The following is a 19,212-nucleotide window of genomic DNA, read 5'->3' as shown; positions in this document are numbered from 1 at the left end:
AAGCACTCTAGAGGTAACAGAGTAAGACTCTGTCTCAAACAACAAAAAGTGTGGTTGAAGCTTTGCCTTATATAGCCTTAGGTCTATTAAAGAGTTACAAAGGATATCTCCAAGAAGGGGGTGGGCATGATGAGGCAACTTAGCTTTAGGGTATTTCCAGTGTTCCCTTGGCCAAGAAGGGGTCCATTCAGATATCTAGGGGCTTAAGATTTTGTTTTAGTTCATAATTATCTCACTTTAAAAAAATTAAAGCCACGGAAACAGTGTTAAGTACATTAGCAATAACAAGTGTGAGGAAGGTACAAAACCAGGAGAATGTGGGGCCACAGATGCCAGAAAAGAACCTTTCAAGAAACAGCTTCACATGTGTGAAGGCCAAATGAGAGAGCAAAGGGGAAGTGAGGGCAGAGCGTGTACTCAACTTACCCACCCTCTGTCCAGGTAAGGAGTGCTAAGCATTCCTGAAATGTCGATGATCAGAGCTGACTTTGTGTTAAAAGGAAGTTGTCTGGGGGCCGTGTGTGTATGTGTAGATGTGTGTGTATGAATGTGTGGATGTGTGAGTGAATGTGTGTGTGTGTGTGTGAGTGAATGTGTGTGTGAATGTGTGCATGTGAATGCACGTGTGTGAGTGTATGTGCGTGTGAATGCATGTGTGAGTATATGTGCACGTGAATGCATGTGTGAGTGTATATATGTGTGAATGTGTATATGTGTGTATGAATGTGTGGATGTGTGAGTGAATGTGTGTGAATGTGTGTGTGTGAGTGAATGTGTACGTGTGAATGCATGTGTGTGAGTGTATGTGTGTGTGAATGTGTGCATGTGAATGCATGTGTGAGTGTATGTATGTGTGAATGTGTGTGCATGTATGTATATTGGGGAGCTTGTGATGGGGGAGAGAACCTGGGCTCACAGACCATTGGGTAAGGGATGGAAGGCTCTCTGGTGAAGCTAAGAAGGACATAACTTGCTCTTACATAAACAATCAATAGTGTATTCTGGAATTGCTTAATGTTGCTTAAGCTGAATAAAAATGATGAAGTCAGGGAATGATAATCCTATAGGGTGATTTGCTGCAGGCGGTTAGTAGTCTTGGTCACCAACTAATGAATTCTCCTGTAGAAACATTATAACCTGGAATCTGGAAATACGTAGGCTTCAATGTTACTATGTTTCATTGATTCTAAGGTGTTTTCCACCCACGTCGTTGAAATCAAGGATGCACCATAGTTTAATTAACAGCATTTTGTAACCCCGTAAGGGGGAGTTAAATAATGATGCATTTTACCATTGATGGCACCAATGAAATATCATTGGAAAGAATAAAATAATATTCAATATTCACTCAGCAAACATAGATCAAACCATAGCTCTAAAGTACATTAAAAAAGAATTTTTGGTTTGCTCTACTTTATGAGTTTTTGCAGAAGCCCAGTCTAAATGGTCTACCTCTCATAAGTGAATGCTTTTACCTCAAGGGCTAGTAGTTGCCTTAAGAGCAGGTGGCTTCCTTGCTTCCAAGCCCCCCGAAACACTTCAGTTTGCTTGCACTTGCCTGTCATGTGTTCAAGGTTAATGCCTTTGCTATGTTCTGCTTACATGATAGCAAGAATTTTGCCCAAAGCATCAGGTTATATTGGCAAAATGTATCCATTTTATTTTTGTGTGAACATAGTAAATCATTCCTTCATAGTGGTTTTGTTTAGAAATTTGATTTGAAAACGAAAATGTATAATTGAGAATATAAAAAGAATCTAGATTATTTTTGTGAGAAAATGGATTAATAGTTATATATTGAAATTTCTGTTTTATTTATTTATTTATTCATTTCTTTATTTATTTTGAGATAGAGTCTCACTTTGTCACCCTGGGTAGACTGCCATGGTGTCACAGCTCACAAGAACCTCAAACTCTTGGGCTCAAGTGATTCTCTTGCCTCAGCCTCCCAAGTAGCTGTCACTACAGGCCCCCACCACAATGCCCGGCTATTTTATTAAAGATGAGATCTTGCTCTGGCTCGGGCTGGTCTCAAACCGGTGAGCTCAGGCGATCCACCCACCTTGGCCTCCCAGAGTGCTAGGATTATAGGTGTGAGCCACGGCAGCAGCATTCCTTATTCTTTTGTGCCCGAGAGATAAATTTCATCAGTCCTGCCTAGGTCTCATCCCCTTTGCTGCCTCCATGAAAACAGTATATAAGATGTAGGAAACCACGGTGAAAGCTGGAAAATCACTGTGACTTTGAAAGCAGATCATAAATATACTTGCAGACAACCTTGAACACTGTAAGTGGCATGGACTTCCCTTGCTATAAATCACAAAAATAAACTCAAGCTGAGTGTTTTATTCATGAAAAGGGGGTGGGGAGACCTTCTTTGCTGTCATTTTAAAGAGTGTCTCTAATCACCAGAGAAGGAGGAAAGGAAAGTTCTGGAATGAGGCCTTAGAGAGATCATTGTTCATGAGTATTATACCTCTGATGTGATATGCTGGCTTGTATGTGTGAAATGTAAAGGCACAGCCTGAAAGATTTTTCTTTCCACTGGGATGGTAATTTTTATATTGCTTTTCCTTGTCATGTGCATACCTGTGTGAAGTCAAAATTGCATTTTATACTTGCTTCAAATGCTCATAAATCGCCTTAGAAATGTTTCTTTTTCTTTCCTTTCTTTCCTTCTCTTCCTTTCCTTTCCTTGCCCATTCGTTCCCTTTCTATTTCATGAAGTAAAGTCTTATTGCATTATATCCTTTGAAGTTCTAGGTTTCCCTTGCACAGACACAGTGCTTCTTAGGATTTGACCAAATATGAGGCAAGATGCAAATTTAGCCCTCATCTGAAATTGCTAATTCAAACCTATCTAGTAGACTAATCTGAATCTGAAAATTGGCCCATCTGACTTAAAAAGACTGGCTGTCTCGTGTTCTGGGCTAGCCAGAGCCCAGCCCCTCACATGGCAGGGGGCTCACCATTTACCCCTTACCCATAGACCATCAGTGCTTCCTAGTGGGAGGGCAGGCTTGTTTTGGAGAACTTTCTCTATGTCTTAAAGACCATCCACAGACACGCATATGTGCAGAGCATAATAAAAAATTAATGGGATCTGTGAGCTTAATTAATCACACCTTAAAACTACATTGGCTTTAGTTATCTGCTAGTTTGGACCTCTTTTTTTCAGAATAGAGTTTCCTTTCTAACTAAGAGTAAATACACGTCTCACCACAGAAAATATCAAGTAAGTGAAAGGATGGCTATGTTAATTAGCTTTATTTAATCACTTCACTGTGTGTGTGTGTGTATCAATAATAACATTATACTCCATGAATGTAATAAAATTATGATTTGTTGAATAAAAAATAATATCAATAAGAGGAGTTCAGGACCAGCCTGAGCAAGATCCCATCTCCACTAAACATGGAAAAATGAGCTGGGCTTGGTGGTGGCACACCTGTAGTTCCAGGTATTTGGGAGGCTGGGGTAGGAGGATCACTTGAGTGCAAGAGTTTGAGGCTGCAGTGAGCTATGATGACACCACTGTACTTTAGCCCAGGCAACACGGCCAGACTGTGCTGCCAAAATTATAATAATATAAATACAAAATAGTTGCCTTCCTGCTCTATTTTACCTTCACCATAGTCATCATTAGCGACGGGGTGGAGAAAGGGCAGCCTATGTTCATTTCTGCTAGAGTCCCAAATCTCTCTTTGACTGGCTGATTGAGAGACGTCACCATCATGATTTCAGTTAGAGCCTAGAAGGGCCGCAAGTACACATGTTTAGACAGTGCGCAAGGGAAATGGGAACTTGTCACATAGATTAAAAAGAATTTGCTTGCAGTTTCTTATTGTTGTCGGGAAACTTTCTGAAATACTTTTAGAAAAGCTTTAAAGTGACGTCGTTTATAAAGACATAGGAGCAAACTCGCCACAGGATTTCTTCTGATGCTCAAATCAGCTTTAGATCACTCTTATATTTAGGAAGAAAGTGATAAAAATTATTATTTAGGGATCTAATTGTTTTACATGTCATTGTTTTCTTTCTCCTTTCACCTGAAATGAGAATGGCCCAAGCAGAGGAAATCAATCAGCGGCAGATACTTAAGAGAGTGGTGCTCTTGGATGGATCTGGGTGTGTGCTCCCTGCCCTCCACAGCTTCACTGTTAGGGAATGCTTTTTGTTCTGTTTTTCACTCATGCTTAAAAAACAAAAACAGGGAGGGGACGTGGGTGCTCCCACTTGATGGGCTCAGTGTTAGGATGTATGACACCTCTTGGGGGCAGGACACAATTATGAGTGGGAACCTAACTACCAAATGCAAACGTTGTGACCTGGTTCTTTGTACCCTCCATTTAACCTGAGGGTACAGTGAGTTGTATTTTGAGGTTGACATTTTTGATTGATTTTTTTTTCCTCCTGGTGTTACAGCATGAAAAGGAAACAAGAATAGTAAGAAGCAGTTAGGCAGGGCGGTGCCTGTGGCTCAGAGGAGTAGGGTGCTGGCCCCATATGATGGAGGTGGTGGGTTCAAACCCAGCCCCAACTGCAAAAAAAAAAAAAGCAGTTAGGGAAATCTGAAGGAAGATGGGACTTCTTTTAGTTTACAGTGAATTCAGGAACAACTCATCCAAGTTAGTATATCTCTCCTAGTTGATTTAAAAAGTTTTACCAGCCACAAGATTTATTTTTCAGGTAGTAGAAAAAAACCAGATATTTTCACCTATAAAAGAAAGGGTATGATGTGTTATGAAAACTAAAGAGGGGGACAGAAAGGAAAATGAGGGAAAATGCTGAATTGGAGACCCTGTCACACCGACTGGCTCTCAGAGTAGTTTAGGGAGACCGAAATCCCTGCCAGACAGCAGTGGGGACGAGGGGCTTGAATTTCACTGGGTTTTGTAAACCCATAGGAAGAAGCTCTAGATTTACATTTTATGGGGGAAGGATATTTTTATTATTAGTTATCTGAGAATTCTACTGCTAGCCATTCATATCTCCTTAGAAATGTAGCCTCAATAAAGGTAATCTAAAACTCATATTTTGGGCTCTATTGTATAATTTCTCTCCATAAAATTTTCTTGTTTAGAAACTTCCAGATCAATAGTACATTTGCTGAAGGAGTGAGGTTAATTTTCAGTGGCAGAGTCACTATTCTTATTCAAGGGTCTGCTTGTAGCTCCCAGAAGACTAAGTTCTGAGGGGCAGGTATGCATCGGGCCTTGGTAATTCCCAGCTCTGCAGTTCAGTTTGAACTGAATACACCGTGTACTCCTTTCACTCTTATGTCAGTCCAGAATTTTACATGGGTGGTTTACAGGGGCAGCAACCGAGGGTCATTAATAGCGCTGCCTTAGGAGCCAAGCTTTCTTTCTGTGTCCAGATGTCCTCAGCTGCAAAATAGAGGTAGTAATTCTTATTCATTTATAAAATGACAGTTAAGATTAAGTCTTAACAGTAAATATAAATTGATGTAAGTAAAGTCCGGAGAATATTGCCTGACACATAAGCACTTTGTAAATATTAGCTGTTATTATTAGTTTCATAAAACCTTCAGCCGACTTGATTTTTAAAATCAAATTTTTCTTAAATGTATTGTATACAACATTATTTTTTAAACCAGGATGATCCCAAATTAGACAGTATTGACTCTGTGGATTGTCTTTTATTTATGTATAAGCAGTATGAATCCATGAGCATTTTAGTTGTGTCAAGAGATGCATAAAAAAATACCTTTTTTTCCCATTTCACATAAGGGTTAAGATTTTAAAGAAAGGAGTTCTGTCCCCTCTAGTTAAGTCTCTCATTTATTCCCTGGGGTGTTTAATAGACAGTTCCACTTCTAAGAGGTAGGGCTACCCCACAGTACTTTTCAAAGAGCCTCAGGGGGCTTCTTGCTCAAAGGAGATAGGGCTGGTTCCTTGCTGCCGGCTCCAGGATAAGTTTCAGAAGTAGCAGACCACACTCATTGCTGCTACTTTCTTCCCAACTGGGGGGGCAGTGGGGAGACGTGAGGCAGATAGCCCCATGGTGGCACTGAAGTTACCAACTGATCTCTGGGGGAGTTTGATCTGCCGCATGACCACATGATCCTTCCCTTTGGGTGAGTTCAGGGCAATGTCCTCAAACATGTAGAGTGAAATTACTACAGATGAAATTAAAGAGTTAGGAAACCCAGGATTATAATTATATTCTTTATCTCGGTTTAAAAAAAGATCTACAAACTTTTTTTCTTTCAGTTGGGAGGTTTACAGTTTATTAGTGCTGTTACTGAATAATGCTGTTTTAAAAAGTGCATTTTTCTGAAAGGGTACAACGTTCACTGCCACAAGTGTATATTGAGCACTGTGGGTGCCAGGCATTGTACCAATCCACAGGTGTTCACAGGAAATAAACCTGAAACAGATCATGTCAGAACAAAATCAGAGATCTAACCAACAGCAGGTAACTCCAGTGTCCAGTGGTAGAGGGGGAAACTCGGTAGATGCTGAGTTGGGACAAGAAAAGAATTTCTGTAGATCATGATTAGGATGTAAAAGTATAAATTCATTTTATCTTTTAGAAAGAGACAGGGACTGAGATGGGGAAATAGTGGGGAAAGAGAGAGTCAGAGTGGCATCCCAAGGAAGTAAGAAGGCCCCAATCAAGGTCAAGCAGGTGCTGAATTATTTAAGGGGGACAAAGAAAAAGAAATTGCAGCCAAGTTCATAAGGAATTGTGGAAGAGACTGTTTCATTGGCTTTTCTCCAGTGAGGTTGGAGGCTGACTTTTTATAGGTGTTTTTCATTCCGGGCCCAAGATGTTCAGGTCCCATTGTTCCTCAGGGACACTTAGGAACCACCTGAGGCTACATACGGAAGGGAATTCTGAAAGACAGAGACAGCTGATGAAATGTAAAGAGAAAGAATCCACCTTTCCTTTTTGTGTGTGGGACTCCTCAGTGGCCTGTATAAAGGAACCTGGGGTGGGGGTGACCTGCTAGTAAGTCTGCTCGGCATGGAAGGAAAGCAGCCAGAGAGAGGGTTGATTTTAGACCTTATGGAGAAACCCTTAAGTTAGTAATTTTTCTATTATTTTACAATAAAAACTACATCCTACATCCACCCCGGGGGAAAGGCCCTGCGGAAGGGAAGGGATCAGGAAGGGGTAGCACAGCTTGGGGCCTGTTGAACTAACCAGGTGGTATCAAAGTCAACATCAGACCCCCAAAAGGGTGAATTTTTGAAGTATAGATAATACCTCAGTAAATCTAAACAGACAAAAAACTAATATCTATATTTTTTAATTAGTGAAATGTATATGATCCGGACAAGTAACTTACATTTAACCGGGTGAAAGTCAATTGGCTGGTGAGTAAAAACACTGGGGAGGTCTGCCACAGTCACCTCTGTGTTAGAGCACTGCGCAGATCAGTGAACTTCTGCCGGTCCTCAGATCCTGCCTGGCCACTTGAGAGCCGCTGACCCCAGTACAGAGGAGGCCTAGTACAAAAGAGAAGATGAACTCAGCTCCGCAGAGATGACTCAAAGGGCATTTCAATGTCAATATGGCTTAGAGTGCCACGCACTGTACCGTGACTACGATTTGTTAGAACACAGATGGTCTATTTAATAATAAATCAGTGTGTGTCTCCTTTAAAACAAAGCTAAAATAAAGCGGTTACTTTTTGTTTTCTCCGTAAAATGTTTACCGAGTGGTGATGAGTTAACAGCCAGCACTGCCTGGCTTCTACCACCCGAAGCCATTTTTGGTGTTTCCTCTTTGGGGGACAGATAATTGGATCTAATTGTTACCTTCGTTTCCTGTTTGGGGGGGACAGATAATTAGAACTAATGGTTATTTTCCTTTTCTTCACTTCTCCCACCCAATCAGTCAGTAAATCCAGTTGATTCTACCTTCTAAATACAAGGTACCAAAAACATGTATGCACACTTTAAGAAAGAAAAAAGAAACTGTTAAAATTGTTCTACTCAATATGTGCTGGCAACAGAAGATGGGTACAAGGCCGTGAACACCTCCTGTAGTTGCAGAAGTCAAAGGTGACTTCCGTGTGACAAATTTAATACAGTTTTTTCCTTACTAAAATTGTGTATACATTTTTTCGGCACGCTCTGTATATTTTTTCCCCCTCTGTTCACGTCTCTCTCTTACTGTCATTGTCTCAGTCCAGGCCACATCCACTTGCCAGAATTTATTTCGACAGTCTCCTAAGTGATTCTCCACTTGGCAAAATGATCTTTTACTTTAGAGGAGAATATAATGAGAGTGATGGAATAAGAATACTGAGAGCCACTCACTGATGCATTCTGTGCGCCCGCCACTGTGGAGGCACCTTACGTGCTTGGGTTGTTCAATCCTTAGAACAGCCCGACAGAGTAGTTGCGATTACTCTCCGCATTTAGCAGGATAGACAGGATAAGTAAACTCGTCAAAGGCTACCACTTGGCTAGGGGTAGACCCCAGATGTGAACTCTCCATCTCTGAAACTTGTGGTCTTAGTGACGCTACACACTCCCTGTCCTATTTGCCAAATTTTCCCTTAAATAGAAAGGGTCCCTCCCAGTACTAACCTGTGTTGCATTACTCAGCACAGTGCTGGGCACATACGCATTCGAGAAGTTTTTGTAATGGATGAATTCAGGAACTACTGATCCCACATCATTATGAAATAAAACTTTTTAGACAAACCATTTTTAATTGAGGTAAAATATACACATATGATGTACCATCTTTGCTATTTTTAAGCATGCTGTTCAGTAGAAAAACTAATTATTTAGCTAACTGAAATTAAGCCATTTAACTTGGGGTAAAAGTTTTTTTCTTTAATTCTGATGAAATGTTTCTAAAATATAATGCATTCTTTGCCACCTTAGGAGTATGAGAATTTTAATCCTAATGACAAAAAGCTATTGTTATGAACAGTAAGTGTTGTATTTGCTAATTATTTAGTAATTTCTTCTGCACTATTGTGCTTTTTGTTTGTTTGTTTGTTTGTTTGTTTTGAGACAGAGTCTCACTGCATCACCCTTGCTAGAATGCTGTAGTGTCTCAGCTCACAACAACCTCTAACTCTTGGGCTTAAGCAATTCTCTTGCCTCAGCCTCCCAAGGAGCTAGGACTATAGGCACCCGCCACAATGCCTGGCTGTTTCTTGGTTGCAGTTGTCATTGTTGTTTAGCAGGCCCAGGCCAGTCTCGAACCCTCCAGCTTCAGTGTATGTGGCTGGCGCCCTACTCCCTGAGCTACGGGTGCCAAGCCTGCACTAGTGTTTTAATTACCAGCTATATGCTGAGAAAGCCAAAATCTTTGTCCCTGATCTGGATTGTTCTCCTGACCTTTATATCCATGTATGTTCACTCTACATGAAAGTTCAAAATGTCCCCAAACCTTTTACGTGCTCAGATCCCCAAATCTACTTCTTCAGAACTCTACGTCTTAGTGACTAAGTCCTCTGTCTATCCATTTGCCAGCCATAAGCGTAGGCATAGTGTTTGACTCCTTTTCTCTCTTTTTCTTCACCAAGCTCCCACTCAATCAGTTAACAAAGATACTATCAGTTCTGCCTTCTAAATATCTCTCAAATCCTTCCTGCCCCTGTCTCTGTCCACTGCCTTTGAAGGGGCCATTTGGTGAAACTTGCCCTTATCCCTTAGGTTGGTTCGCAAAAAAGATCAACCCACAATTACGGTAGATTAATAAGAGAAAGGTTTATTTCCATGCGCATGGGGGGGAACACAAGAACGATTTCCCAGAGTCTCAGTAAGGGTCAGTGGCTTTTAAAGATGCCTTTTAGAAGGGAGAGGGGAGAGTGTGGAAAGTAGACATGTAGCATTTGGTTGCTGGGGGGAAATGTGTGTCGGTGAGTGGAAACAGATTGATTTGTGGATTAACCTGTGAGACAGGTCTCCTGCTTCAGATGACCTTAGGGCCAGGTCTATGTGATAAGGAGTCCCCCAGCCCCTTTTCTGAATCTAAATCAGGTTACTCAGGTTTTATAGAGGAAGGCCATTGCTTTCTGATCAAAAATGGCCTTTTTTACTTAAAATACTCTTTATACCAAGGAATCGTATTTTGTGGTGAAATTTCCTTAGCTCCTCCACCTTGTCCTGCCTGGGTAATTTAATAAGCTTGTAAATGGCGTCCAATACCCAGAATTTCAGCACAGCACCATTTAGTCTTCATACGACAATCAGAGCATATGCTGTAGACCAGGGATTTGATCATGCACGTTTCTGCTTGAAAACTTCCAATAATTCCTTATTGCTTGTGGGATAAGGTTTGAACTTCTGCGACATTGCTTGTCGGGTCCCCCATGATCTGACCCCGACTTGCTTTTCTGCGTCTTGCCGTCCCCATTTCCACCTGTGCCCCTCGCTGAGCACCAACACTGAGTCCTACTGAACCTTCCCCAGACACACTGCACGTTCTGCTCTAAGGCTGCCGTGTGCTGACTCTGTGGCCTGCTGTCCCTGGGCCCATTTCCCTTGTCATACTGTGTTTACCTATTTGTCATCTTCTCTCCCCTCCTCCCTCGAGACTGCTGGGTCCACAGGATGGAGCCACACCCGTTTTTCTCACCCTGTACCCCTAGTGCCAACTCAGTTTTAAACCATCATGGGCACTGACATATTCTAATAAACTTTTAATTTTAGAATAGTTTCAGGAGAGGTCCTTTATACCAGCACCCAGTTACTCCTACCATTAACATCTTACATTAATATGATACATTTGTCACAACAAATGGGTCAGTATTGATACCTCATTATTAACTAAAGTCCATTCTTCACTCAGGTTTCCTTAGATTTTACCCAAGGTGCTTTTTCTATTCCAAGATCCCGGCCAGGATGCCACACCACACTGCAGTCCTGTCTCCTTAGGCACAGACCTCTCAGCTGGGACAGTTTCTCAGATGTTCCTTGTTTTTTATGATCTTGAGAGCTGCAGACAGTACTGGTTGGGTGTTTTGTGGAATGCCCTTCTATTGGAGTTCTGATGTTTTTCTCAGAATTAGACGGGTTATGGGTTTGAGGGAGACCACAGAGGGATCAGGTCACGTCAAGGTCACACCCCATAAACATGCTCACTGGTGATGTTGGGCTTGATCACCTGGCTGAGGGAGCGTTGCTCAGACTTCTCCACTGTAGTTATTTCCCCCTCCTCTCCATATTGTACTCAAGAAATACCCAACATACACTGAAGGAGGAAGGGGTCACGTTCCACTTCCTTGATGGCAGAGGATCTGCATAAATATTTTCCCATCGGGACCCCTTTCCATCACCTGCAGTGTTTGTCTGACATACCCTATTTTGTTTGTCTTGAGCACTTCTTGACTTTCTGGCACTGCAAGGTGTTTTTGGGTTCCCCCTACCTGCCCCAGACCAAGAATACAGGAGCCCGGGTTCCATTTATTGTTGAATATGTTTGAAGCCACAATCTTAGTGTCAGGTGGGCACTGACCAAATTTAATTAAAATTTGGATTCATTATTACAAACCACAAAAGCACAAAGCACTAATATATGTTTTGACTACCTAAAACGAACAAATATTGTTTTTCTCTTTAGTTTGCTTCTGATACAGTTTAAGAAATTAAACGTGCATAAATCTGAAGGTCATTTTATTCCTCCCCAATTCTAAACCCCTCCCTCTCTTCCCAGAAGCAACCAATCTTAAGGTGGTATGTAGATATTTTTTTCAAGCATGCATGGAATAGTGTATATATAGAAACAAATGTGTCTTAAATAAATGACTGCTTGAGAGCTAAATGTGAGTTCCCGCATGCTGGGCTTTCCTATTGGCAGCTGTGTCTCCACTTGGACCACACTTTTAGGCCCTCGCTGCGGCTGGAGCCAGAGTCCCATTGTCCCTTCTCGCTTGAGATGCCGTCTTTCTGCTGTTGCTTTTAGCCACTCTCTTCCCTGGTCTGCTTCACCCCCTCTCCTCCCAGCTTGCTACTTTGTAGGCCTCCCCTGGTGTCCTTACCAGGAGGAAAAAGACCAGTAACTTGGTGCTGTATGCTTTGGGAAAGCAAGTTGTACACTGAAAAGTGCCAGGCAAATATAGAATCCTACTGGTCTGTTCACAGTGCCAAAAAAAAAAAGGGACTTGGGACATCATTCATTTTTTGAAATTCCTAGCTCTTTAGCAGCTATTTTTGAACTGAAACATATTGTCAGTTGCTTCTAGTTATTTCTGAATTAGAAGGTTGAGGGTGCCAGATTGAAGACCACTGGATATCTGGAAATCTGAACAGTTCATTTCATTCTTCATTTTAATTTTTCTTACAAATACTGTTCCTTAAGATACAGGAACAATAGGCTAGGTGCAGTGTAATCCTCACACTCTGGAAAGCCAAGATGGGAGGATGGCTTGAGCTCAGCAGTTCAAGACCAGCCCTCATAAAAGTGAGACCCTATCTCTACTAAAAATAGAAAAATGAGCCAGCCATTGTGGCAGGTGCCTGCAGTCCCAGCTACTTAGGGATGCTGAGGCATTGGATCGCTTGAGCCCAGGAGTTTGAGGTTGCTGTGAGCTGGGCTGATGCCCTGGTAATCTAGCTTGGGTGACAGAGTGAGACCCTATGTGAAAAAGGAAAAAAAAAAAAGATGTAAGTACAAAACCCAAAATAGAGAAAAATCTTATCATTGAAGAAATTGCTCATGAAACTAATGAATTCTTCGGCAAATGACTTAAAATAAAAGGCTGATTGTATAATTAGACAATGAAAGGCCCCAGCCCTGGTCTCTGTCCACTGGACTGTGCTGCTGTGTGGGCAGTTCAGTCGGTCATGTTCTGGGTGGTAACATGTTGTCTGCTTACCTCAGTACACAGAAATCTCGATTTGGGGTTTCAAGCTCCCTTGTTAGTAAATGTATGTAATTTCTTTCCACAGTTTACCCTTATTTGACAAAGGCAATTTTGGAAGCATTTACCTGAGCACAGTTTGTACGGCATCGGGACAGTCAGCCAGGGCACAATGAAGCACTTCCTGAGGTAAGTGGTGTCCTGACGACCCCTCTACAGCGCAGAGACTTCCTGCTGGTGGGAGTACTATTACTGCTCACCATTTATGAGCCTGTAACCAGGTCTCTTAGGAGCCCATACCATAACATTGCATTTTGACTGAGAACAGTCTGGCTACAAGGCTCCCGTGCTAACTCCCTCTGCATGTTGGAGCTCCCAGATGACAAGAGGCCGTGGGCACCTGCATGGGTACTTGGGGCGACCTTGACCCCGTGTGCATCTGCAGAGTGGTGTGCTGCCGGCCTGCAAGTTGAGGCTTAAGGAATTAGCAGGCAGTGAATCTATTCATATAATACATATTGATCATTTCTCTGAAATCAGTAACTTTATCCCTTAATTTAGATTTTGGTTGGCTGCCTATCCATACAGGCATTTAAAAATATTTTTTTTTGTCAAGATGTATATTCTAAGCCTCTGCTCTTCCTGCCTCAGTAATATCTCTGAAGTCTGTATGATTATTGTTTCCTTGGAGATTATGCTATAGAAAGTATGTTTTATGTTGGTATTTTGGGTGATCCTGGATTTTTTTTTGGAGGGGGGGTGATCTTTTTTTGAAAGCTATTTGGCTGGACTTGTAGTTATGATTATTTTCAAGAGTGTTAATTACCATCCACTCTTCTATTAATGAAATTCCCAGAGACATTTTATATAATATTAAAATACGAGAAAATAAAGTTCTCAGGTCATGAATGTTAGAAAATATAACGCACTTTCTAGACGGTTAGGCTCGTTTTCCTGGGGACAGTCACCTGCCTTTATTACACATTCCCACCATTTTTTTCTCTAAGCAAACGATTGCTGGGCTTGCTGCTTTTCGGAAATGATTTGCTTCCTTCCATGGCTGTAATTTAAGAATTTTCCCCCATTGGTTTTGGTTCCGTCATCGTTTGGGGGTTGCTTGGATCAGTTTGGGTTCACGGTGCTTCCGTGCGGCTACCTGTGTTTGCTGGATCTTAGAATTGCAAAAACCTCACCAGAGGTGTCTATGAAACTATTCACAAGTATCAGCATTTGTTTATTGTGCAGAATATTTTCCAGTCTGTTTATCTCAGCTACATAAAAAATTAGTATTTGAAAAATCACTAGAACATTTGCCAGCGAAGTGTTTGACCTGGTATGTTCTTGGTTGTCATGGTAATTAACTGATCTGTTTATACATTCATAAGAAACTGGTACTCAGGACTCCTCATGAATGCAAATGCTATGTTCACAGAAAGCTTTAGTTAGACTTAATGTTAGAAGCAGCTCAGAAGTCAGGAGCTCCCTTCCTCAAAGGCAGTGGAGGTGGTGGCAAGGTTTGTGCCACGCCCTGGACTCCGAAAATTCTTCTTCAGTGTCTCATTTATTTTAGAAGAACCTAAGCAGCCTCAAAACCAGCCATTGTAGGAGAAGTAGCAGCCTTTGCTTCTATCTCTGGTGTTGGGGCACAGCACAGGTGCACACTGTCCATGGTAGAGATTTTTTTTTTTTTCTTTTTGAGATAGGGTCTTACTTTGTCACCCTTGGTAGAGTGCTATGGCATCATAGCTCACAGCAACCTCAAACTCTTGGGCTCAAGCGATTCTCTTGTCTCAGCCTGCCAAGTAGCTGGGACTACGGGTGCCAGCTATTTTTTTTAGAGAAGGGGGTTCTCGCTCTAGCTCAGGATGGTCTTGAACCTGTGAGCTCAGGTAATCCACCTGCCTCAGCTTCCCAGAGTGTTGGCACATCTGGCCTGAGATGATGTTTTAAAATTAATTTGTTTATGATGATTTAGAACTGGTAGTGAAAATCCACCACTGTAATTCTGCACAGACTAGCACTAAGGATAGCAGAACCAGCACATCCCTCTTAGTTAGGTGTTCTGATAACAAATTTTTCTCTCTTAACTTGGCACATAGGCCGAGTGCAGTGGTTCATGCCTGTAATCCTAGCACTCTGGGAAGCTGAGACGTGTGACATGTCTGAGCTCATGGGTTTGAGACCAGCCTGAGCAAGAGCGAGACCCTGTCTCTACTAAAAATAGAAAAATTGAGGCAAAGGATCACTTGAGCCCAAGAGTTGGAGGTTGCTGTGAGCTATGACACTACGGCATTCTACCCAAGGCAACAGCTTGAGACTCCATCTCAAAACCAAAAAACTTGGCACGTATACTTTATAATTATCATTTGATTATGTGAAGCTGAAGCCAGGATAACAGATTGCACATCAAGAAAGAAACTTGAGGATTTTTTATTAACCATTAGTTTTGAATAACCTTAGTTGATTATTGCTTTTAGCTTTAGTTTTTGCTTTTAACACTTTTTAATTAACTTATAATGTATGTACATACATTATATGTTAATATTTGTGGACTCTGGGAGGAATAGGATGGGAAGAAGTACCAATCCTGCATCAGACAGTATCAGAACTAGACGGCTGTTTATTCCCTGCAGTCCCCTCCCACAGATGGGCGGTTTTGGCAAACTTGTCCTTTGAACCAAAGGGAAGGTTATGTAAACATAGCCTGGATAAATCAGGTGTTAATTCTTGAGTTCAATACACATGTTATAAAGAATGAAGAGTTGACTTTCTCTGAGAAAAATTCAGTGTTATTTAAAATTCAGCGGTATTTAAAAGCCCACAGAGTGATTAATCTGTCAGCTTCCAAGATACTGTAGAATGAAGGGCGCCACGCACAGCTCTAGAAGAAATCTTCAGAAACCAGGCTGTGGGAAGGAATGGATTTTAATCTACATTTAAGATACATGATGCTCAGTTGCTGTCATCAGATATGTAAATAGTGTAACTATTCAGAGCATAAAGGAGTGGAAAAAATACTCACCATGTATTAAAAATTACATGTGATATACAAAATAAATGCTCCTGGGTTAGTACACCCAGCTAAAGGGTGCACTTGACATTGAGGGTAGACGGGAGATATTGGAGATGTGCCCTATAGTCATCTGATCTGACTCCAGCCTTGGTCTGCATGAAAGGACAACATGAGATAAGATGGATAAGAAAATGTACCTAGCCCGGGTGCGGTGGCTCACACCTGTAATCCCAGCACTCTGGGAGGCTGAGGCAGGTGGATTGCCTGAGCTCACAAGTTCAAGACCAGCCTAAGCCAGAGCAAGACCCTGTCTCTTAAAAAAAAAAAAAATAAGCCAGACATTGTGGCGGGTACCTGTAGCCCCAGCTACTTGGGAGGCTAAAGCAGGAGGATCGCTTGAACCCAAGACTTTGAGGTTGCTGTGAGCTATGACGGTACAGCACTCTGCACAGGGTACAGGATGAGATTCAGTCTCAAAAGAGTCAAAAACAAAACAAATAAAATAAAATAAAGATAGAGGATACAGGAGGTGAAGATGCTGTGGACCAAGCAAAGGAAGTATGACTAGTGCCTCAGACGCTAACGTTGGATGTAGACTCTGTTCAGGGTGAGGAGAGGCTAAGTTGCAAAGATCATGTTGAGGGCAATTCTTGGTCACCTTTGCAAGCACAAGGTAAAACAGCCCAGAAGCGTCGTGACATTGTCACCCCTATTTAAAGTGGACCTCAAAGAGAAGGGACAGTCAGATGGAAAGTCTTCTTCTCTTCCAATACATGTCTGCCGTCTCTGACAGCCGGAAACCTAGTCCAACTCCTGCACCTTACAAATGAGAAAGTCCCACAACTCACAGTGGCACATTGGGACTCAGATGCAAAGTCTTGACTTCAAGACTGTTTAATCACACTTCCCGTTCAGCACCACCCAGTCCCCACTGCTTTTGAAGGGAAGAAGGTGCAGGGATGTGTAGTTGTTCCAGGATTTGATTAGCATTGCTGAGGCATGAACTGAGATTATGAGACATAGGAACCACGTCCTGGAAAGGGGAAGGTTATGGTTTGTGCATCCAAATACCTCTCTCTCCGCAGACTGGTGCTTTTCTCTTTTTGAGGGCACATACACACGTATGTATGTTTTTATGTTTTTATGTATTACATGTGTATATGTGTACATAAATATATATAACACAGATATATACACACACAAATACACACATATATATATTAAATTATTTTTGTTCCATGCATTAAAAAGCAAATATTCTTTCCATGCTCTTGTTAAAATATGTCAACCTGAATATTTTTCTAGGCAATTTTCTGTAGGCAGCCTGTCGGGAGCCTGCCTCTTGCCCTTGCTGCCCTCTGAAATCCTTCTGGAGCTCGAGCACCTACATCCCAACCCTCCTGTCTGGGCTTACCCTCGGCTTTTCTTTGGTCATGTCACTTTTAAGCTTCTCCTGCAGAGCACATGCGAGGCAAATGAAAGCCGTGGGCGCTCACCAGTGTTGCTGTGAATTTCATTCATTCACCTATGGGAATTTTCACTTTTGTTCAGAAGTGAACAGGGCATGCTGGTTTTCTAGGCTGTTCTTGCCGTCCTCGTGGGATAATCAAGAGTTGGCTTTCCTGTCCAATTTCGGAGGAAAGTACTTTCCTCTGCCTCCTTTACACCCCAGGCATTTTCCTTTTATGGAATCATCACACTGTTGTTCAACTTTTTGTTTGTATAGTCATTTTCTTTATTAGATTATAAGTTTCTTTAGGATAGGGATGTCTTGTTGCTTGAAGTGAAATTAAGTTCTTGACGCACGCTCACTTTTCTACCACCATAGATTGGCTACACGGCCAATCTCATTTTTCAGGTTGTTTTGTTTTATTTTGAAACAGAGTCTCAGTTTGTCACCCTGGGTAGAGTGTTGTGGTGTCATAGCTCACAGCAACCTCAAACTCTTGGGCTCAAGTGATCCTTTTGCCTCAGTCTCCTGAGTAGCTGGTACTACAGGCACCTGCCACAACGCCTGGCTAGTTTTTCTATTTTTAGTAGAGATGGAATCTCGCTCTTGCTCAGGCTGGTCTCCAACCAGTGAGCTCAGGCAATCCACCTGCCTGGGCCTCTCGGAGTGCTAGGATTATAGGTGTGAGCCTTGCTCAGCCTGCCACCAATCTCATTTTGTATTTGTTTAGTTCCAAGAAGGAGTAAGTAAACTACCTTTCAATTACCATTTTTTTGTTTTTCCCTCTAATTCATTTCAAGTCTTTTTCCTTCAACTAGTCTAGGTCTTTAACTCAGAATAAGTTAATTTATTCACAATAATGAGAATGTCCTCTAAGCTCGTTGTTTAAAATTTTTTTAATTATATATCTGTAGTAAATCTATAATAATAACAGGCCGGTTCCTTATCCCCTATAGAAGATTTGAGGCCTATGGAATAGGATGATAGAGCATTAATGATACCCTTTGATAACTTTATATATTTATTTAATTTTGTTTGTCTTTCGAATATTTTTATTTGCTAATCAAAGTTTATATTTGAGATTACATTTGAATCATTTTAAATGTCGAACTGTAATCTGTTTGCCATTTCCCCATATCAATAAGACAAAAGATTATCCAAATAGCAAAAAACAAATCTGAATTCTAATAAAAAAAAAATCTTATAAATGTATATATTTAAACTTCAAATTTTTAATTGAATAATATCATCCATAAATTAAGAGAAACTGTGCCTCCTTTTCTTTGAAAGGAAAAGGATAAACCATCAATTTACTTATTTTAATTATCCCACAATTGGCTATTGCTCCCGAAGCCTCCGATGTAATGTCCCTGGAATGGGCGACTACCCTTTGCTATAGCAATAGAATTTGAAATAACATCAACTCGTGATAGTCCTGTTAATGTTTACTTTTCAAGAGGCAAAAGGACGGTGGAAAAGACCATGGGGCCTCACACTGCCTGGGCGCAGGGTTTTGGGATGTCTCCCCTGATCTGTGGGGAGAAATACTCTTGTTTTTCTAAAGACCCACCGATGATTGAAACCTCCTTTTAGAGAAAGTCCCATCTACTGGGCCAAACACGTGTTGGTAACTGATCAACAGGGCCCCAATTAGAAACTTCAATAGAGCAACAAAATGAAACAGGAGGGAGCTTGCTCTTCTCTGTGGCCGTTTAGTCAAAAAGTATTTCATTTGGGAAACTGTGATTACTTTTGTACTTATCCTTCCTCACCAATAGTGTACTTCTTGTTTATTACAGGACTTCTTCAAGCAAGAATTAACTTTCATTAACACATTCATTGAAACTGTTCAAAATAAGCCACTTCTATTGCTCTAAGAGAAGACATCAGAATCATAAATTTAAGATGATGGAGTAGGGTGGCTCCACAGGTACCCACACCCCCTCCCGTGGC

General features: G+C 41.4%; 1 protein-coding gene across 2 annotated transcripts in view; it reads left to right on the top strand.

Annotated features, from left to right (window-relative positions):
- Nucleotides 1–19,212, top strand: part of ELMOD1 (ELMO domain containing 1) — a 64,711-nt gene that overhangs the window by 13,154 nt on the left and 32,345 nt on the right. Inside the window, exons 2-3 of one of the 2 annotated variants that reach the window (XM_003802943.2) lie at nucleotides 12,885–12,985; nucleotides 19,059–19,189. Coding sequence is in view for 1 of the 2 variants with exons in the window: in XM_012813481.1 (XP_012668935.1) it covers nucleotides 12,969–12,985 (17 nt within the window). In the remaining variant the exon portion in view is untranslated. The remainder of the gene's footprint in view (nucleotides 1–12,884; nucleotides 12,986–19,058; nucleotides 19,190–19,212) is intronic. The other variant, XM_012813481.1, reaches the window with a different exon arrangement.

The sequence above is a fragment of the Otolemur garnettii genome, unplaced genomic scaffold, assembly GCF_000181295.1.
Source record: "Otolemur garnettii isolate 467f Iridium unplaced genomic scaffold, OtoGar3 scaffold00266, whole genome shotgun sequence".
Taxonomy (NCBI): domain Eukaryota; kingdom Metazoa; phylum Chordata; class Mammalia; order Primates; family Galagidae; genus Otolemur; species Otolemur garnettii.
The sequence above is the reverse complement of the archived record's forward strand: the minus strand, read 5'-3'. Positions and strand labels throughout refer to the sequence as shown.